The 22,392-nt window shown below is 40.4% G+C and overlaps 1 protein-coding gene across 1 annotated transcript; it reads right to left on the minus strand.

The window, feature by feature from the left end:
* Nucleotides 1-3,140: 3,140 nt before the first annotated feature.
* Nucleotides 3,141-22,161, minus strand: cry2 (cryptochrome circadian regulator 2). The gene is made up of 13 exons (XM_044357585.1): nucleotides 21,850-22,161; nucleotides 16,555-16,663; nucleotides 13,537-13,679; nucleotides 10,969-11,153; nucleotides 10,423-10,511; nucleotides 9,285-9,425; nucleotides 9,050-9,175; nucleotides 7,306-7,491; nucleotides 7,014-7,165; nucleotides 6,675-6,877; nucleotides 6,298-6,378; nucleotides 5,585-6,165; nucleotides 3,141-3,631 (listed from the first exon to the last, which is right to left on the minus strand). The coding sequence occupies exons 1-12, from the start codon at nucleotides 22,005-22,007 to the stop codon at nucleotides 5,591-5,593; spliced, it is 2,148 nt and encodes a 715-aa protein (XP_044213520.1). The 5' UTR covers nucleotides 22,008-22,161; the 3' UTR covers nucleotides 3,141-3,631; nucleotides 5,585-5,590.
* Nucleotides 22,162-22,392: the final 231 nt, after the last annotated feature.

The following is a 22,392-nucleotide window of genomic DNA, read 5'->3' on the forward strand; positions in this document are numbered from 1 at the left end:
ACACCATGAACTTCTGTCAATCACAATTCCATCAGCAATTTTAATGAAAATAAACTCTTTTTGTACAATACAAAACAAATAAATAGCCATGTAGCCCACAGTTCTCAGACAGACCTCCAGCCCTGCAGAGCATCATACTGTTGTTAGTTGGAATGTACAGCAAAATACAAGCGTCTAATGTGGGCTTGTGTTGTGTTCAGGATTAGTGGGAATTGTGATCTTTTCTGATCTGAGGAGAGGCTGAACCGGGGGGTCAAACGCAAGCTCAGTCAGCAAGTCATTTCAGGTTTCATGAGGTTCTTTTACCTTTGAGGATGCAAACTTCAGAGTTCCCGCTTATCTTGAACACTAACAGTATGACAGTTGCCCGGGCTGTGAGGTTTGTCTCTTAACAATCTATGATCCCTCTCCTGGGAAACTCCGACCCATCCACGCAACACTAAGGGGGTTTCACAAAGCCAGGCAGAACTGTTACTAAAGGTTGAGTTAAAAAAGAAGAAGACATATGCACGTATAAAATCATATTTCTGTCTTTTCTTGGCATCTGTTTTTGGTTTGAAGTGAGTCAAAGGTTGAGGTGAAAACAAAGTTGTGAGGATGAAATTGCCTCACTGATTGTCACTTTGAAAAACACTCTGATCTTAATTCGATTATTTGAAAACTTTCAAAGTAAAACCTGGGTCTACTCCAGAATTAATCTAACTGAGTTGGTTTGATTCCATGTTTTGAAACTTGATGGGAATTCCACTGAGCAATTTCTTGTGTTCCAAAAGTATAAAGTCACTATAATCCATTGCCAGCCAATGTTTCTATTTAATTTAATGTTATTAGAAAATAAATATTGCTGAATTAAAACAATTTTATCTCAATTTACTCAACATGAATCATTAAATGGCATCGGAAAGTTAATCTGTAGAACTTCTGAAATGACTTTTGGGGATTCAGAAGGTAAACTGGACTGGTCATGCTGAAACAATTAGTCAATGACTCAATAGGTTCATCAACAGAAAATTAATCTGCAACTGTTTTGATAACTAAATAATTGTTTAGGTCATTTTTCAAGCAATAATGCCCCCCAAAAAGTTACTGATTCCAGCTTTTCTCTTTTTATATAATAGTAAACTGAATATCTTTGTTTTTTTGACTGTTGTTTGGACATTGAAGTGATCACCTTTGACTCTGAGAAATAGTAATGTGCATATTTCACTATTTTCTGACATCTTACAGAAAAAATCATTTGTCGATGAATTGAAAAAATAATCAGCAGATTAAGCATTTATGAAAGTAGAATATTTACCACAAGCTTATCAATTTAACAGTTTTTTGCTGTATCTACTGCCCTCTAGTGGATGCTTTTGGTAAGAAACATCCAGGCAGAAACGAGCCTTTGTGAGACCCCCCTTAATCAGACCATTAGTAAAACAGACAGGTTATGGTTTTACATATTTTATATACAACTCTGATAAATATATGGGGAGAACAACACGCCAGTTTTTTCTCTACATTCATTCCACAAAAGCAGCATTTTCAATTGCCACAGACAAAATATGGCAAATGCAAAAATTTCAGTCTGGTGGACTCTTCTTCATTATCCCCCTGTGTCACATCTACAGTATCTCAATTCATTTGCCTCATATATATGTTCAGATACAAACATGTATATGAAAATGTTCAGATAAAGGCTCTTGCCTTGGCTTCTTCATTTACATTGTTTCAATTAGCAATTTAGTAGACCTTTGTAGATGTGTGATCCTCAAACAGACAGGGGTTTTGTGATTTAGGGCGTTGGACTATAAAAATGTTTCACTAATTATCACCATTGCTGCTTGCAAAAATATCAGATAATTTCCAAAAACATTCATATTGGGCATTTACATATTAACATGTACAGTTTCGACTGTGTTCTCTAGTGTTTCTTTGTGTTGTAACATGGTTAAATCAAGGGAACGTCTAACAAAATCATCAGGGTCACATGAACAAAAATATCCTCTATTTCCTCGAGGTCAGACATCAACAAGAGCATTCTCCCATCTGAATATAAATGAGTGCCTCCTAAAGCTGTACATTGAAGGGAGCTACAACATAAAGTGAATTTTAATACAGTTCACTGAAGGTAAGTAAATCTGTCTGAAGCTCTAGCAGTGCTCCTGCCTGCCTCAAAATCAAGGCAATAGTCCGTTTTTGGCCTGATCATGGTCTAGACTGACCTGGTTTAGTCCATCACTCTGGGACTCTGTTGTCACCCACAACATATTCAAAGTCATAAACCACAGGTATACAAAATCGTTACTGCAAAATGTCAAAATACACTGCTTTATCAAATGACTTTCTGAGGAGTTTTCTTCCCTAGAACAAAGAGCAACAGATGACAGCGAGAGTCTGGTGTAGAGACAGGACAGTGTGTTTTGGCAGGTGACATTAAGGCTCCTGTTGTACCTTGTTTCTATGGAGGTGATATTTGTAGAAGCAGGAGGACAAGCAGAGATGTGCTACTGCTGACAGCCACACTATGTTGTATAGATTCAACGTGGATATGGTGTGTAAGAGCTGCAGTGCATTATGTTGCTCCTTATTAGCTGTGTGTGTGTGTGTGTGTTAGTAGTGTAGCGGAACCCCCACAGTTCGGTGCACATGTGAATCTCTGTAGCTACAAGTCATGGACAGACAGCGTGTCGCTAACAGGGATTCTGAAGAACAACAACTAAACCAGCATCTAACGGGTCCAAAGTGACATCTGCAGGTATGTTTACATGCTGTTTAAGGGGCTGCAGCTGCAGCCAATTAGCTATCTAGCTGCTAACTGACGTTAGCGGTGCACTTTTCACCGGTGAATGTTTGTTTGGTGGCTCGTTCAACAAACTAAGCTGCAGGACAAGATGTGTGTTTATGTTTCTAAGTTATCATCAAGTTTTGATGATGTGGACACAGACTGTTGTTTCATTCACTACCATGTTTAAAAGAGGAAGGTATCAGGCCTCATATTGCACTTTAATTTAACAATTGAGTATTGAATATTTTATATATTTTAAGATTTTATTTAAACATTGGACATCTTGAATGTTGTTTTCATTTAAGACCATGGACAAAAGTTCCTTTCTTTAAGTGTTATACAGAATAAATGGAAAACAAAGTTATATTTGTCTCCCTTCTTTTTTTTTTTTTTTTTTTTGATGATGTGAAAAATGATCCGATCTATGTCTCAAAACAGTGATACGATCCGAACCGTGAGTTCTGTAATCCGTTGCACCCCTAGTGTGTGTGTGTGCCTCAGGAGTGGCATTGTACAAGAGAAGATTACTCATATTAAATCTTTTCAAGAATTATGACCTCCACTTCCTCAAATAAAGATGATTTTGAATCATTTACAGTCATTCTGGACTGGTTCTGTTGTCAAAATGGCTAATTTATTTGCATTGAGTTACTATTATTTAAATGCCTGTCTAGACAGTATTTCCCATTTTTTCTGACTGGAGTAAATTTGAGTAAAAGGCTTCTGTACTGCTTCCACATGTGTTGTATGCATGCTTCTATATATATTTATGTTGTCCACATATCCAGAACATTGTTCCTTGTATATCTTTATGAGTCCAGTAGTCCGGGATGGATGTTTGAAAACCGTTCCCTCAAAGTCCTGAAAGACAAACCAGAGCAGAAAACAGGGTTTTAGCTACTGAAAAAGTACTGGAAGTCTGTGTTCTCATGTGTCTGATAGAGTATGTGAACTTGCTTTATTGTGATACTTTAGGAACTACAGCCTTTTATTTGCTGGTGAGGTGACTTATTGTCTGTTCACATCAGAAAATGCAAAAATTCCTTTTCATATCCGTGTGAAATAGATGGTGCTAGAAGCTTGGTGACACAGTGGCAGCTGGCTGGGCCAATAATGATGTTAAGACAATATAGCTGGTGAGCTATGTGGAAACATGCTAGTATTAGCCAGCAACTGTAGCTAAGATGACTGGCAAACAGTTAGCAAGGAAGCTTTTTTAACTGGTTCAGTTTTTAAAAATGTTTAATAAGGTAGCTAACTTTTTGACCTGTTTCAATTAAAAAGACAACGGAGTGAACAATCTGGGCTTTTGAGCAGTTTCAATTATGAAAAAGACAAAAAGTTAGTAAGCTAGATTTTTTAACTTTTCCAAATAACAAAAATTAACAAGCTAGCTTTTTGAACCATTTTAGTTATTAAGAAAAATGCCAGCTAGCTAGCTTTTTTAACTGTTTTTAGAAGAAAAGTTAGCAAGCAAGCTAGCTCAGTTCCTATTCAGACAATAACACATTAACACACATCATTCAAGAGACATATTTGTACCATTGTCTCCTAACAGCTGACTCCAAACCCTGCCTCATGTCTTTTGAGGAGGAGGTTATACTCCAGCAGAGCAGGTTCATAAAAACTGAGATGGTGTGGCAGAACTAATATGATAGCCTCCTCCATTTTTGGAAATTGCAAATTTTCCTTTGTACAGCGCAATTCTTTTTATATGCAGGTTAACCAAACAAGATATTATGTGTTAGTGAGCTTTGGTTGCTTGCAGGCATATTTTTCACTTCAAAGAGAGCCAGATTAGCCATTTACCCCTGCCTCCAGTGCTTATGCTGAGCTAAGATAACTATGTCCTGATTCCAATTCTGTACTTAACACAGACATGAGACTGGTATCTTCTCATCTCGCTCTCAAAAAGAAAGAAAATAAGGATATTTCCCAAAATGCTGAACTATTCCTTTAACACCATGCTGTTCCAAAAGCACTGCAGCTGAGGCTATAATATTTAGTGGACTTGACTACTATAGTAGAATTGACTACCGTAACAGTGTCTTCACAGGTCTCCCTAAAAAAAAACAAAAACAAAAAAAAAATCGATCAGACAGCTGCAGGTGATTCAGAACGCTGCTGCTCGAGTCCTCACTGAGACCAAGTGGATCATATAACTCCAGTTCTCAGATCTTTACACTGGCTTCCTGTCTGTCAAAGAATTGATTTTAAAATACAACTGTTGGTTCATAAAGCACTGAATGGTTTAGGGTCAAAACGCATTTCTGATCTGCTGCTACATTATGAACCATCTAGACCTCTCATGTCATCTGGGACAGGTCTGCTTTCTCTCTCCAGAGTCAAAACTAAACATGGAGGCAGAGTTCAGTTTTTATGCTCCACATATCTGGAAAAAACTCCCAGAAAACTGCAGGTCTGCTGCAACTCTCAGTTTTTTTAAATGAAGACTTTTCTGTTTGCAGCTGCCTTTTATTGAACCAAATTTGAGGGTTAATATTTACACTGCACTGTAACTTTTATTCTCCTGTTTTATGTCTTATTCTTTTTTTAGCTTCTTTTTATTCCCAAATTTAACTCTTTTTAATTGCATTTAAATAGTCTTTTTACTTGTGTTGCTTTTATATTCTGTCTTGATGCCTTTTATGCTCTATGTAAAGCACTTTGAATTGCCTTGTTGTTGAAATGTGCTATACAAATACACTTGCCTTGCCTTATATTTGCAGGCAATGTTGCCATGTGTAACAACCATGCCTCTTTCTACATGCTTTTCTAGATGTTTGCTGTTCATGAAGCTACTGTATAATATACCTCTTATCACTGCTGATGTCCTGCCAACTCTCCACAAGTCTCCTCCTCCATTCTCTCCTCCTCTTGCTCAACATCCTCCTCCATTCTCTCATCCCCTCCTGCTTCCTCCCTCTCTTCATCTTCGGCTCTCCTCTCTCCCTCCCTGGGTGCTGGAGTGCAGCTCTGCCGTCCTCGCTGCCTCTGACTGCGTCGCACCTTGCGGGTGAGGCTTTTCCTCCTCGGCCCTAGACAGGAGGTCTGAGTGAGGGTCGTGGCTGGACTTGTGGATGGGGACAAGGCGGGACATGAGGAGGAAGGGGAGGAGGGTTTGGACCTTGACAGAGGGCTCTGGGCCTGTGTCGAGGCTGGGGAGGGAGGAGCTGCTGTGGCTGGTGGGTGGCCTGCAGATGTAGAGGTTATGGCTGCAGGGTACTGTCCATGTGAGCCTGAGGAGGTGCAGGCTGTTTGGGATGGGTGACTGGTTGCTGCCTCCTCCAGATCTGGATGTGGGGCAGTGTTGGAGGATGCACAGATTGTGGAGGAATCAGGAGCTATAGAGCAGCCAGTGTCTTCACCGTCTGCAGCACCTCTGGGAGGAGAGTCTAGGAAAAGATGAGAAAATTATAAACATATATTGTGTACAGTTTGTCACATGAACCCAAGTAATAATCGTATCATGAAATTTAATTCATCCTTAATGAGACAATGGGAATCTTTTGTGTATTTGCTCCTACCAGGGCCACTGCTTGTCTGGGACTCATCAGTCATTGGTGGCTCTGCCTCCTCCTGGATCGTTGGTACTGATGCTAGTAGACCTGACACACACACACACACACACACACACACACAAACATATATATAAGTGCATTGTAAAATAATTTTCAGACCACCAAACACTGTGTGTATCTACAGAAAAGTGGCACAGTAGACATTAGGGATGATGACAGTCATTAATAACTTCAACTGTACATATAGACATGTAAGCCAGGACAAAATAAGTATTTCAGAATAAACAATAAAACACACAAGTTCATGCATAGTTCACTGACCCATAAGTGAAACACAAACTGTACTGCAGTACCCTGCAGGTTAGTCTTGTTAGTTGACTTACTGAGTCCTCTGTAATGGGAGAGTTGCTGGTAAACTTGTTTCATCCTCTCGATGTTGAGCCTGCTGCCCTCAGCATGGTTGATCATTGGTTTGGGGTAATCCACTCCCACCACACAGTTGGCTGCCTTCTGGACTGACTCTGGGGCATTCCAGGGCTCATAAATGTAGCGGTTTGGGTAGTCTTTTAAGATAGGGATGTAATGCCTACAGGAAATTTGAAAAAAAAAAAAGAAGTTTGCAACAATTTTAATCTTGTTTACTGCCAACAGAAATTAAATATGGGAGATAATGGTTGGTGGTAGGGTAGGAGATACTGTAGGAGAACCAGTGTATGGTCTACCTGATATAGTCTCCTGACGGGTCAGTTCTCCTTCCAAAGCCGACAGGACAGTAGCAGTGGAAGAACTGTTGGAAGAAGGCACTGCAGGACAGCCACATCCAGCTACCAGCATTTACACTCCAATCAGCATCCAGCAGTAGCTCCTCAAACACCTGCAGGAACACACACACATACACACCACGCTTACTGCCTGATGTATACTATGATTTGTCTCACACTAATCATATTGCAAAAGCAAACTAGTGTCCTGCGCCCATCAGACACCAGCTTTGTGTTTGAGACTCTGTCCTACCCTCATGCCGCTCTCCCAGCTGATCCACAGGTCTCCCCTGGTGAGGAAACAGGCCACGGCGTGTCGGGCCAGGTGGTGGATCCAGCCCTCGTGTCTCAGCTGGGTCATGATGGCGTCGATCCAGGGGAAACCAGTCCGACCCTCAGCCCACTTGGCCAGTGCCTCGGGGTTCTGATCCCATGGGATCTGGAGATGAACGCATGAGACATGAGAGATGTGAACTTCTCTCTTCTTGCTTTCAGAAGGAGAAAACTATTTTTTTTTTTTTTTAAGTCTCTCTTTAACTGTATATTCTGCTCTGAAAACAATCAGTGGTTACATGCTTAGTGTTTAGGGTGATGGTAATTATGTGATATCAAAAACTCAGGAGCAGAACAGCACTCCAATTAAATGGCTCCTGCAGAGACGTTTCAACAGTGTTTGTCGGGCTGAAGACAACATCTCACTCAGAGCCATGAGAATGAGTGAGGACTTTGTTAGAAACAGGTTCACATGGGCAGACATGGGAGTGAGTAAAACTGTCTAGCTGTGATGCAAGCAGCCAAAAAGGAGAAAGCTCTCCCCCTCCTGCCTTATCAAACCAAATGTGAACAGCTGCTTTTGTGTTGTGGATTCAAAAGGCCAAAAACATAAGAGGAAGAGACTTTTCAAAGAGCTCTTATCTAGTTTGAACCAGACCGTACCCAGAGGTGTAAGTTTGGATTCAGTCAGGTCTACTGCTAGCAAATCCTGGATGCTTATCTACCTGAATGACACATTATGATAAAACTAGTCGGATTAAGGAGCACTTTAATGATAAAGACTTCTCATTGTCCTATCCTTGTTTTTGCGAGTTCCTTCTTTGAATGAGTATCGTTTGGGATAGAACACATCTTATTGGTTACATTGTTGCACTTCATTATGTTATACAGCTCACCTGTGCTAGGTTGTAACAATGTTGCCATTTGAACACTGAGGGGCATCTGCATGACACGTCTGTGCATGATTAAACTATTTCATTGGAGCACTGCTCCACTCCTGATTTTTGCTTTTGAGTTATGTTATTGTGGTATTCTGTTTTTGGGATTAATCAAGTGTTGCTATGTCTAGATCATCGCTGTTGCTCATGATGTTTGCAGAGGAAAATGCATAGTATGTGGTGCGCTCTAGCAATGACCGCCAGCCTACACATATATGACAAAACATACATACGTATCGCAAAACATAATGTACTGTGTGAACAGTAATATGGGTTTAGATCTAATAGAACAACTTCATTTGCACTCATGGAATTTGTTTTGATTGTTTTGTTTATGTCTTGTTCTGATTGGTTTGTTTTTGCTGTTTGAGCTGCTCTACTTAACTATCTGTCCCTTTTTGTGTGTTTATGTATGTATAAAAAAAGAATTTGTATATGCAGACCAGAAAAATAAATTCTAATTTTTTTCTATTAACGATGGAGCTTGTGATAAGCAAGTTTGTACTGTTTTGACATCAATGCTTTCTTTTCTTTTTTTTTTTAAATACCAGCATAGTATTAATATTATTGTGGTAAAACTACATAATCATAAATGTGAATAATTCAGATTCTTAGATTTTTAACAGTTGCACCAGAGCGTGACAAGCTGTTGCACTTTATACCAAATGTCTAACACCATTATATCGTTTGTGTTGATAACCTCATGTCTGAAAATACTGATTGTTTAGGAAGTTTCCTTCCTGAGTGTGAACTCTTCTTTATGAACAGAGTGCTGCATAGACCCACCTGGACACAGATGGGGTTTCCCTCCATGCGGTCGAAGTTGGGGTTGTTGGTGGCGGCGGTGTAGAAGAACTCCCTCCATAACAGCTGGCCGAACAGGGACAGAGGTGGACTGCAACGCTTACGGAGCTGACGGAGAACACGAGAGAGAGAGAGAGAGGAATTGTGATTAAAAAGTTATTGCAAATATTATAGTTTTCATAATGATCTGAGGTTGAGTTACAGATGTCCACAGTACCTTCATGTAGAGCTCTCTGAGGTTGTAGTAGAGAACTCTACAGGACAGACAGCCGAAACGCAGGTATGGGCTGAGGCCGGTAGGACTGGCATAAAGAGAGCACGTGTTGACCCGAGGGTGCTCGAAGTTAGCCACCCACACCTACACAGACAGACACAAATCATCGATTAATCATTCATTCATTTAAGTCAATTTTCAAGCAAAAATTCCAAATATTTGATAGTTCCGTGTCAAAGATACAATTTACTGACTGTCATATGTACATATATGCAGCAATATCCATCTGTCAGTGGTGAAAGCCTGTCTTAGTCTTAGTCTTTATATTCTCCGATGTGTTGTTGTACAGCAGCACTATATGTCTTGAGACTGCACTGTGTCAGATAAGGTTGTAGAGTTGACGTTGTTCTGCCCGTTTGATAGCTCCGCTGCCTCACATCTGCAGGGCTGCCAACTCTCTCGCATTGAGTGGGAGACTCGCGCAGCTAACACAGATCTCACACTACGCATGCCTTTTCTCATGCTAACTCTTAGTCTTCGCTTCCTTGTGATTTTAAGCGAAGGACTTCACTCTCTTTTAGCTCTGTTTTTGCTCTCTACCAACTCCTGAGGGAAATATCTGGTTCTTTAGCTGCTAAATGCTCCAATATGTTCACCAGCTAGTCTACAGCTAACTGTGTCTGTTTGCCGTTTGGTGCTGAGCAGGTAGTGTACAGTGGCTTTTTAGAGCTTTTTCCTTGAAAACAGCTGCCTGCTGCAGCCAAAAACAACAATATGAGAGCACTGAGATTGATCCAAAACAGTAAAGTTGTAGCCAGACAGCTGCAGATTCACTGATAATTCTCTGTAGGTTCATCACTACAAGCAACGCCTCTCACTGTCATTTGATACAACATGACTGAGTCAAATTCATGACTCTGTTGCCCTGAGTTTCTCTCTTCTGTTTTTGTTTTCAATCACTTCCTCTTTGCCGTTTTCCGATCGGTATATACGGTCAATGAAACTCAACACTTTCTGCCCAGATGTTTCACATTAAAAGCCTTCCAGGGGTTCATATCGTACTTCCCTTTCCTGACAGATTTTAATCTGAATAAATCTCCAGGATATGTCAGGTTTGACTGGCAAAAAAAACCTTTCTTACCTTTCTGTCCAGATGTTTATTGAGTCTGTCCAAGGCCTCTGACTCTCCTCCTTTCCACACAGCTGGCAGTAAACCCTCTGTCCTGAAACCTGTACACATATTAACACAGAGACAAGATCAAATACAAACCATCCCTAAGTGCTTACTGCTCTCCACTGCATTAAAGGGATATCAAGCTAAACTCCATTTAGCCATGTGGTGTATGAATGTGACTATTAGCAACCGTATCACGAGTAAAGTATGACTCGGGACCTTTGGAGTTATGTGCTAACCCTAACAAATAAGCAAGGACATTTTAATTGACAGATTTCTGAATGAAGTCTGGCATGATGCCATCTCCATTTAAGATGTTATTCAGTTTCACACAGTAGCTTGATTTTTTTTTTCCTGAATCAAACATAGCAGTAATCAATAAGGCTAATCGCATACCCTCTCCTTCTTCTCCCTCTGTATACCCAGACAACAGATAAGTGTAACCATCATGGTGTAGTCCTAAAGATGCCATATACTGAATTCTAAAAATGTAATAATAACAGTTGTGTGTACCTAGTTCTTCCAGTGAAGGTATACTGTATAGCTGGTCATGGTTGTCAGCTATTTTGGTGTGACATTTGTCCATCTGCTGCTGGGTGATGGGAGGCAGGGGTCTCCTGGGCAACTCCAGTCTGCTCACAATGGTCTGAAAGCGCTTAAAGGTCAGCGGAGGACTGTTGTTGTTCATCTCTATTATCCTGGAAGCAATACAGAAAGGATACAAGGTGAAACAAATATACAGCAGAAATTATGTAACAAGTTTAATCAGTGACAAAGTTCTGTTCTAAGATCTTAAATCTCATGAGAGACATTTCAAAAATAAACTGTAATAATATACGACTAAATGTTGGTGAATAATGCTCCAATGCCTCAAACCACTGAAACTACGCAGTGAATTGGCTGCATATACGATGGTTGGCATTATCATTTTTCTACAGATATTTACAAAGATAGTCTACTTTTAACATGACTACTGTTTCACCACATAATCAATCTGAAAGAAAGACCTTAAAAATAGAATATACAATGGTTCACGATTAATTATCCACCACTCTGTGTTTAAAATAAAACTTCATTCATTATGAGAAATCCATGGGTAAAAAGATCATTTAAAAACAATTACAGGAACTTCAACCATCGCTTAGAGCATAGATATGGAGTCTGCAGAAATATCCACAGCAAAGTTGACTTTTTGAATTGAATTGAATTACTTTTCACAATGCCTTGTTATAGATACCATATTTAGAGGTTACCCAGGTAATATAGTCACAATCAGTATCATGATATTTTAAGAAGCCTATATTGAACATTTATGCAAAATCACATAAAAAGAATCAAATTTGATTTTGTTTGATTCTATTGTTAGTTTGTCATCATAGTTTGCTTGAAGTCATTAATTTGGACGACAGAATTTTATAGTTGATATGATCACATTTTCACAAAGTGATTCCACTGCAAGTGTATGAACAATAATACTGACAATGTTAGGATATTTTGATCTGATGGTGGTGGTGGACAGACAGCCAAGGGTTTGCAGATCATTCGCGTTTCTCCTCTGACAACCATGAATATTCACAGCAAATTTCTTCAGACTGAGATGGGCAACCTAAATCCATCAACGGCACTGAACTGCCTTTAACCTGCTAAAATTGCATGCAAGAGTGACAGGAACCTATTATTTACCAAAAACTCATCACTTAGCGTTTGTATTTCAACTTAAATGACTTATTTTCAAGCTGTTTGCCAGCAGAGCTGACAGTGAAGCTTTGTATTTATAGTTTCTATCTTATACAACCTGTCTATATCTGTGAGGACGCTCTGAATCCTTGGTTGGTGGATTTGCAGCAGAGATGGCCTCCTATTGGTCAGTTCGTTGTGACTACTATGAATGAGCTCAGTAAGCTGAGCACATGTTCACAACCACCGATATAAACCCAACAGCCGAGTGTACACACACACAAAGCTAAGCTCCCCCTGCCTCATGCACACATACAGTACTCTTAAAACACACGGACCAGTCATACTCTAATAGATTATGTAATGCGGTGCTGTAATACTGTGCTGAGCTGAATGCTCTCCATGCAGACGGCCAGGCACAGGCAGGCTTGTATATGGGGGAAAGTCCGTTGCTCCCGTCTCCACTCTCACCCCTTCTGCCACCTGGTCTCAGCACATGGACAGGGGTGTGACCTGCAGTAGCATTAGATGACCACCGGAGGGCTCTGATGCATGAGATGCACCAGGATGGATTTTTAATACTGGTAGTTGAGACTCTGGCCAGCATCCTCTGGGTGTCTGTTCATCTTGACATGACAACCCAAACTACACTGCTGATGATGGGAGTGTGTTTGCCATCAAAGACCGCTGCATTTAGTCCATCAATACTGTGTTGATAATTTACAAGCTGCAGCAGCAAGTGAAACTTCATTAACTCACATCTTTCAGCATCTAGACATCTTGCCTTCATGTAAAGCAGCCTTTGCTTTGAAACTCTAACCTTAAACATAAATGATTTTAGAAGCTGTTTTAAGGAATAAGATGCCTTCTGAGCAGCCTTTATATTTAATACAATTTATCTTGACTAGCATTTTTAAGGGTTCATTCTAAGTAAATTTAAGAATTTCTCAGTTTACCACAATTTATAAGATATAGAAACTTACTTGAGCTGAAACTGGCTAAAATAAGATGATGTAAAAGAAGCACTTAATTATTGACTGCATTGCTCTAATTTTTCAGTCTGCATGGCCACCTGTGCAGCATCTTCCTCAACTTCCAGTATCTGTTTCTATGAGACTGACTGAGTCTGATGGCTTTTAGACGACATTCGATCTCAAAGTAGTGCCTCAACATTTTACATTAAGGCGCATGTAAATTGCTACATGTTGAATTTAGCAAAATGCTGCGCCTAACTACACAATTTGTCAACACAACATAGTTCAACTCTGACCAACAGAGCTCTGCATTAAACATACTGTAACAGAAAGGTCAACCTGAAGCACAGACAGTGTGTGTGTGTGTGTGTGTGTGTGTGTGTGTGTGTGTGTGTGTGTGTGTGTGTGTGTGTGTGCACGTGCTACAAACCTATCCAGGTTGTAGAGAGTGTGTGAGTTTCTGACAACAGTCTCCACTCCAAACTCTTGGGCCATCTTGATAATGGCTCCATCCCTCTCCTTCCCATAAGGCTCTGGGTCATATTCAAACGACAGCCTGGTCACTTTCCACTCCTGCAGAGGGACAGAAAGACTGCGTTAGTGAGTAAACAAGGCGAGTGCAGATTGCGCCGGGCATATAAAATCTTCATCATGGATCATTCAAGTGTTTGAATTCAACACGGTGCTCAGTAATCAACCTTCAGTGTTTTACAAAGTAACAGAATCAGGTCACGGTTGGTTCCATATGTCCAATCAAGCTGCAGTTTTTTGGACGCAGAAGTAGTGGACAGAAAGGTCACTTTGAGGTCATGTAGTTTGGTTCATTTGGTCTGAACCAAGGACAGAAGTGAGCAATTGTTGCTTTTTAGTTCCAGTCTTGTTCATGTAATCATCACAATTGTGTTGTATCTAGAGCTGTGATGATTAGTCAATTACCTGATTAGTTGATACAGAGATGATTGACAGATTTCACACCAGAGAACAGTTACATGTGAAAGCACCCTGACGGACAGACAGGACTTGATCAGAAAATTGGTTTGGTGATATTTCTGTCATATATTTAGTGACACAGCACCTCCTGTAACAGCCTACATATTTTACCTGTAGGACTTGTGTTTTTAAGGCTGTTGTTCATCATTTGTGATGGGAAATGATCCCGATTTTCACACAGAGAAATAAAAAGTGTGTGTCCTGGCATTAGTTCACTAAAAAAAAAAAAAAAAAAGCAATCCAAGGCTCTGCCAGTCAAAGGCTCAGTGGAGGAGGTTGTACCAGCGTCTGATTGAAAAGTAGTTTTGTTGACTTTGTTGACATTCAGCACTGGAGCTGAGGGCGTCAAAACAGAGAACAGAAAAGGGTTGTTCTGCTCTGCGTTGTGTTGCCCTTTATTTCCATTACAGTGAGTTTTATTGTTTGGTAATTTGGAGATAAGACTCAGTTTGTAAAAGTTATTCTGCTCTGTGTACAATGATGCAGCTAAAAAAAACAAGTGCAATGATTTGACTGACAAAAAAAAAACAGATTCAACTCAGGGGCTTTCAATCATCAACATTTCAGGGGCAGCCTTAATGTCTAACGTAAATATGTCTTGGTTTTTTCTTCCTCTGTCTAACTCTTTATATTGGATTCAGGGAGAAAGGTCTCACAGAAACCTCTCTTAGCCCAGAAATTAGAGCATTTTTTCCTCCTCTAATGCGAGTTGCTAACTAGGCTTCAAAGAGCTGGTAATGAAGGCAAGGAGGGCAGTTATTACATTATCTTCATCATCTTCTAAACTCATTTATTTGGCATGAAAGGGCCACAAAGAGCTGCAAACTAAACTAAACCAGACGGTAAACACAAGATCAACTGGATGTTGCAAGCTGACTTTCTTTTTTTTTTTTTTTTAAACAAGCTTGTGAGAAGTGACTTCATTCCAACCGAACCTCACAGTAGCACATTTCAGTCTCCGCTGTTCATTGGCGGAGTGACTTGCGGTTGCTCCTGTTGTGTGGTTGTGGAGTGGAAAACCTGCAGACTCTCGGGTCTCCAGAGCACATAATGGAGAAGCAGCAGCGTGTTATGTAAGGGCTGTTGTATTGGAGACGGTGAGCAGCAGAACTGCTCCTCCCTGCCTGGAACTAAATCCCCACCGGGAAACCTCCTCATAAATGTTAACACCGTCTGCAGCTGCTCTAACATAGTTCAGGGTGGTGTGAACGTGCAAACTGCGGCGGGTCTGCAAAGTGTGTATTTATCTGATGTCACCTGCCGTGCAGTGACATGACAGCTCGTTTAGATAAGCGTGTGCTCTGAGACAAAAAAAACCCACCGCAAACGTGTTAGCGTTTACAACTCGGCTGCAGGCGTTCTCACTCTGCTAAAAACAGTCCTTGTGTAACTAAACACAACACATAACAGGGTGTGTTCAGAACATTCGGACATCACATCTTCCATCTAATGTCTGTAAACTCCACATGAGTCTAAATCATTATCTCAGATCACAAGACACATATCTGCTGTCTGTCTCACATGCTCCAGCCGCTACAAGAGTCTGCAGAGAGACATTAAATTGAGGAATCTCTGGTCAAATTCGAGGCTATTGTAAATTCTAAAATGATTCTTTATTAATTGTCTTTATTATTCTGCTTTATTTCTCTGCTCTCAGCTTATTTTAGCCTTCTGCAACTTTTTTATGCTGCTGTTTTCTTTCCATTTCTACACAGCAACATTGGTTTCTGTTAGATGTGAGCTACAGTAGTTCAGATTATTTGTGTTACAGCAACAATATTGACAGAGAGCCCAGAAATCATAGCGGCAGTAATGATTAAAATGAACATTCCAGCAGTAGAATTAAAACTGTAGTTTGGCGCTTGCTTACTGGCACTTACAATAAAAGAGTATAATAACAGTTGAGCCTGATCTGCTGACAGAGCTGGAGTCTGGCAATGCCTCAACAATACACTGACCTTCTGCCTGACTCTGGCACACAATACAGGAAAAAGTACAATCATGTATTTGCATACCAGGGATGTTATAAAATCATTAAAAGATGTCTACAGAGATTTTTAAAGAGTAATTAGGCTCTTTGTATCCAAGCTAGTCTAGCCTTTAATAATTGCTCAAACACCAGACTTTGGTCAGTTTTGGCTTTTATTGTGTAGACTGAATGTCAGTTTTGATTTCTGTGGCTTGCACCAGGGAGAGCGTGTGAAGCTCATGTGGGGAATTTTAAGATAACATGAAAATAATAACCAACGCCAACCGATTTTCTAGATATAGTTGACATTCCAGACTTGCTTAACACCTGAAATAAAAGCATTCAAACCCCTGCTAGCACCAGGAAGGAGTCTATTTCACACACAGCTGCTATTCTCAATAGTCAGCAGAAATAACGTTTGGAAAAACAGACTGAAGGCTTTGTTTCAAAAAAAGTCAGTGAAGACGAGTAGCAGGCTAGAGTACAGACCTTAAAAAGTCTTGGGAAAACATCAGTGGGCTGTCCTCTGACTACAAACAATCTGGAGTTGAGCTTCTTCAAACTGCTGTCCAAGTCCTCCAGAGCCTCCAGCAGAAACCTGCACACACATAAAGCAAGATGTTATTAGGAAGAGAGGAACAGAATTCAGTTGCTTTGGGGATGAAGTACTGACCACTATGCCATTACTAAGCATGAGCAGAGTGAATACAGCAGGACCAGCACAGTAGAAGGTTTGCATGTCTTGGTGAAGTGTTGAAGTTTGATGGTTCACCCACACTGTAGTACCTTGTGTACTTCTAATCAGCTTGCCCTGGCTGTTTCTTTATTCATTCCTCCCTGCAACATTTAAAACTGATGTCTGAAATCTGACAAAAAGCATCTAAATGAAAGATTTACTTTTACACACCAAAGACACAGCAGTTCCCAACATCAGTGACTAGCAAAATATGTGAAGAACCTCTGAGAACCTGTGATTTTTCAACAATTACCCTAATGAGGTTGAAGTTGTAGACTAAATAATTAGATTGACAGCTTCCTCAATAATCAAACTAATTTGGAGCTGTAGCTGCTTCACTATGATAGGCTGGTAAAAGTTTGGCAGTGAAGCAGCATGGAGATGTTTGTTACTCTGTGCAGACACATGAGAAAACAGAGCTTTCTACCAGGAATTGTTGACGGAGATAGTGATCATGTGGTTGAGATTAGAGGAGAAAAAAAAGCACTCATGATGGTAATGAGGCATAATATTACATGCATGAAGCGTCTCTGTGCTTTAAGAATGGTCAGAAATTCCTTCAAGTGGAGGTTCCAGGTAGAAGTCCCTGATGTGTTACTGCGTCCTCCTACGACTCTTTTTTCCACACTACTAGGCTACACGCTGTGCCAGAAAAGCAGATGTTAAATAAACCAATATCAATCAATGAAAATCTCAATATTTTTCAGCCTTGATGTTTTTTTTCCCCCCGGATGCATTCCAGCCAACCACTACAGACAGTTTTTCACTTTTAGACAGAAGAGAAATTTAGTCAGAATAATCAGATTGTGGCAAAATGAAGGTAAAGTACTACAACATGTTGTTTTAACCGACAATGAAATCGACAGAACCAGTCATAATTTTTAAAACATCTCCGAACTTTTGTGTTGTTTTTTCCTGTTTCCAGTCAAACATCTGTTAAAAACAGTTCAAACACTCCCTCGTTCCCTCAACACAAAACACACTGACATTAACAACCACAACTAGAATATAACACACAGAAAAGAAACTGATGGTGCCTCACATTGTTCTCAAATCTGACACTTTGTTGCTTTTCCCTCTTTTACATGATAGTAAACTGAATATTTTGAGGTTTTAGACTTTCGGTCGTACAAAACAACATATTTGAAGCAAATTGTTACGGGTATAGACCAAACAATTCATTTAAAAAAACACACAGTCAGATTAATCAATAAAAAAATAATGCCTGACTAAATGTTTTGGTGATCCACAGTACCGGATCACACTGACCTCTTTTCACCTGTCAAGTCACGAAATGAAACGCAAATTGATTCATGGTGTGGAGTCCATTTTTAAGAAAAGAATATCAAAATTCTATGAGTTTCTCAAATGTGAATGTTTTCTGGTTTCTTTCATCGTCTATGACAGTAAATTCAATATCTTTGGGTTGTGGACTGTTGGTCAGGACAGAACAAGACATTTGATGACGTCACCTTGGGTTTTGAGAAACAGTGATCGACATTTTTGACCATCGACTGTCAGTTGTTGAAAGTCGACTAACTCAGGTTATCCCTGCTCATACAGCTAACAGCATCTGTATGGTGAACAGTAGAGCTCCTGTTCAGGAGCGTCATGGTTCCACAGGAAGTTGTAGCTACACTGGACAAGGATCAGCGGCTCAGACAAAAACTGTGTTCACTTAGTTCAATAAACACAAGAAGGTTCTCCTGTAATTCTCCTGGTTTTTTTGTTTTTTGCCCACCGAGAATAATAGAGACTGTTTATCCTTTATCTAAATACTTACTTCAAACATCAGGTTAGTTAACATATTGACATCAGCTGAAGTTTTTAGAATATGTCATTTACTTGCTTGTTTAGAAGTATAATTTACACAGAGTGGGTTGTAAATTACAAAACTGTATTGAACTTAATTAGCTGAGCATGTTCCTAATCCTCCTGCTGGTTGCTTCTCTCATTTAACTGTTAAACTAGGCTTACTGAGAACAATGTTGACACAGATGGGAATCCTGATTACATTTTTAACAGAAAAAAAAATGCATTCACTGTCTGTTCACTATGTAGCTTCATTTTGTTGCACAGTGGCAAAGATAAACACTGCAAAACATATTTTTTTCTGAATCCTAGCCCCCTGCTCAGGCTGCTTATGACCCACTAATCAGGAACCATTTTTTCTTCTTGTTCGTACAGTTTGATGTTTGAGCTTCACAGTACAGAATGATGTATGTGCAGAGTTTGACACTAGAAGGCTTTTTTTTCACATTATCTGCTGAAAATGGAAAGTTTCTCTGTGTTGATTGAAAGTCTGATTTTAAGCGGTGGGCCTATGAGCAGGATTTGTGACATCACAACTAGTTTGGAGTCGATCCTGGTCCAATATCCAACTTCTACAAGTGTGATGTGGAAACTTGAAGCCTCCAGTGCACAAACACTGAGAATGGACTTTCCAGTGAAGTAGGAGACATCTTGTGTCCAGCAGTTAAACCTCTGAAATGAAATAGATTCTGGAATATTCAAAAAAGGGGGCATATTATACCCCTTTTCCACAAGTTAACACAGTTTTCTTCTTAATAAAATGTATCTGACATGCTTTGGTCTAAATACCACAAGGATCAAGGACCACAGCAGCCTTCTCATCCTGTCTAAACAGTGCCTGTCCCGCCCACCTCATCTTCCACCCTCTTCCACGGGGTGTGCAGGCTACCATGGCAACTGTTGAGCGTGAACCCTGAAGAAACACGGCTGCTGGAGAAAACATACAAACCAAACGCCTCGCATTACTCGCATGAGTTTGACTACGGGGTCATTTGTGTTTATTAATTAAATAACAGGCAGCGAGCACCGGCAGGCAACCCAACCAGCACAGTGATGTTACTGAAGCTCAGCCTGAATGAACCCAAAATAAACTTAGATTTACTTCATGAATTCATGCTTTGTCAGGTCTGTCCACAAGACGACAAGCAAGCAGTTAACACATGATATTTCTAACATGCAATGTTGATTATTTCAGACAGGATAGACAAATCTACTCAATGTCATCATTCAGTCCTCTGTGCCCTCTGATCTTTGGATCAGCAAAGGTCCTTGGTCATGTGCTGCATCTGTGTGCATGTGTGTTTGTGTGTATGTGAGAGAGAGAAGGGAGGAGGAGAGATTGAATTAATGTATCTTCTTCTTGACTTGATCTCCAGTTAAAATAACCAAATTGTTATTTTATTGTCTTTCACATCTTCCTGTGAATTGTATTTTCCTGTCAGCCATCTGTCTTTTAAAGAATTGTGAGAGAGTGTTGGTGTGGTCAGCATCATGCTGTCGTAGCCCCACTTGGGAGGAGAGGTGAAAAGGGGTCTAGATCAGGGGTTCTCAACTGGTCTCACCCTGGGACCCACATTTTCCCATGGTCATTAAGTAGCGACCCACTTTTATAAAATTCGAACCAAGCAAGTTTATTTTTCAAAAATATCCTTCTAAAACACACGTGTCATCTTTTTTTAACATAAATACATATATTTACATGTGCAAAGTGCATTTCAGAGATAGTTAGATTGATAGATGGTTTCATACTCTCAGTTGCAAGCACTTCACTACATATCACACACTGGGGTTTCTGTCCCTTTTTATCCTCAATGTATGAAAATCCACACTTTAAATAATCCGGGTCATACTTGAGCTTCGCCATCTTGCCTCCAAACATCAACACACACTTAAGGTGAATGTCAATCAAATAATGGTTACCATAGCTACGGCGTGAGACTGCTGCACGTCTCTGACGCATGCCTGTCAAAATAAAAGACAAGTCCAACATCAGATGTGCATTAAATATTATTTATTTATTTTTGACCAGCTGTCCGTGACCCACCCAGAACGGGTCCGGGACCCACTTTTGGGTCGCTACCCACCAGTTGAGAATCACTGGTCTAGATCACTGGTCTAGTCTAGTGGTTTAAGAGCTTGTAACTTCTGAAAAGGGGTCAGATCACCTCTGGAAAAACAATGACTTACTCCCTTGGGAAGAATTAAAACATTTCATTTAGTGGAATTAAAGAAAAGAAACAGACTGTCCTCTACACAGGACTCTCCGGCTCTGCTCCCTAGCTCTTTCCTCCAGAGCTGGCCAGTGCTCAGCAGCCGTCTGTCAGGAAGCAGCGGCTCTGTTCCCCTGTCCAGCCCTACGATACATGTGAATTTTTCCCTGTTAGCTTAGCTTAGCTTAGCCCAGTCCCAGACAGTGCTTGCAAGAAAAACATGACAAACCTCAAGAAATTTAGTGGGCGGAGACTCAGTTAGAGGTATGGATGGGATACGGTACAATTTCAATGAAGCCCCAAGTGATGTAAGAGGGGGCATCAAATCTGAATGGCTTGTTGAATCACAAGAGTACAGAGCAAGCCAGCCCACACGAAACTGACTGGGGTGTCTTATTTCACAGCTGGTGCGTAGGCACATCAGAGACCAAAATATATATGCACGAGCACTAAAAAAGTGAGTTTTTCTTAATATGGCCCCTTTAATGAGGGAGAAGAAGATGTAATATTAAAGATTTTAATAATATAATTTAACTTTTTTGTGGAAAAAACATATCAGACACAAATTATTATGCAAAGTAGAGTGTTTTATATACACATTAAAACCTCTCTGGAGCACTTCTTTGCTTGTTATTCCCATGACCTCCTTTCTACGTCAATAAACACTGTGGACCTGCTTTACAACATTTAAGTTACTGAGCACTTCGGTTGTACGCCGAACATTAAAGTGGACAGCACTGACTCGATACAGATATCGTCTTCTTCAAGGTGTGGATATCTTGTCAATAAACAAGGACCACATTAAATTGTTCGTTTCTTCTATGCAGCTCTGCATAGCAGTTTCTCCACTCTCAGCTAGCATTAGCTAACTGACGTGGAGTGGAGGCCCAAGCCTAAACTCCAAACGCTGCACAATTACCAGGCAATGAATCATACAAATGGCGACCTCATAAATTGTCTTCACATAATACGTTATGTTCAACAGACGCTGAAGGAACTTGTTAAAAATAGAGTTTAACAACAAACCTCCATCGGTTGATTCCCACGTTAGCTGCGCCAGCGAACCACGGGTCCAGGATATAAACACAGCGCACTGTGTCCGCTCCATTCAGGGCCTCCTGCAACGCCGGATTATCATGCAAACGCAGACCTTTGCGAAACCAGTGCACTGAATTCACCACCATGATTACTTCTTATTCCATCATTAGGGTAAATCCAGAGGGATCGGTCGAAATGAAGCCTAAAATAAAGATTCAAAGGCTAGGATAGTCACAGTTCAGGAGACTCTCAGGAAACTTTGGTGGCTGTCAAACGACAACCAACACTGGAGGGGGCGTGGACAATACTCAGTGGTTACACGTTACTGTCCCTGTATCTTTTCGCTGATTGGGCAGACGGTAATACGTCAACATGAATTACAAAACGGACAAGCTTTGATTGGTTGATTGGCACTTGCAGAGAGCTGCGATGGAGAGCTGTGTCACGTTCCTGTTTGGGAGCAGTGGCGTACTGCCTCTAACAGAAGACTCGAGCAAGACTCTTATCTAATGAAATGATCACATATCTATG

This window comes from Thunnus albacares, chromosome 7, assembly GCF_914725855.1.
Source record: "Thunnus albacares chromosome 7, fThuAlb1.1, whole genome shotgun sequence".
NCBI classification, from domain to species: domain Eukaryota; kingdom Metazoa; phylum Chordata; class Actinopteri; order Scombriformes; family Scombridae; genus Thunnus; species Thunnus albacares.

What these genes read in the sequence shown, in the direction of transcription:
- cry2 (XM_044357585.1), bottom strand. Translation starts at nt 22,007, where the DNA reads ATGGTGGTGAATTCAGTGCACTGGTTTCGCAAAGGTCTGCGTTTGCAT. An exon ending in ACCTTCACTGGAAGAACTAG is followed by an intron (nt 10,512 to 10,968) that starts GTACACACAACT and finishes ATATGTGTACAG; the next exon opens with GTTTCAGGACAGAGGGTTTA. An exon ending in CTCCCATTACAGAGGACTCA is followed by an intron (nt 6,379 to 6,674) that starts GTAAGTCAACTA and finishes TGTGTGTGTCAG; the next exon opens with GTCTACTAGCATCAGTACCA.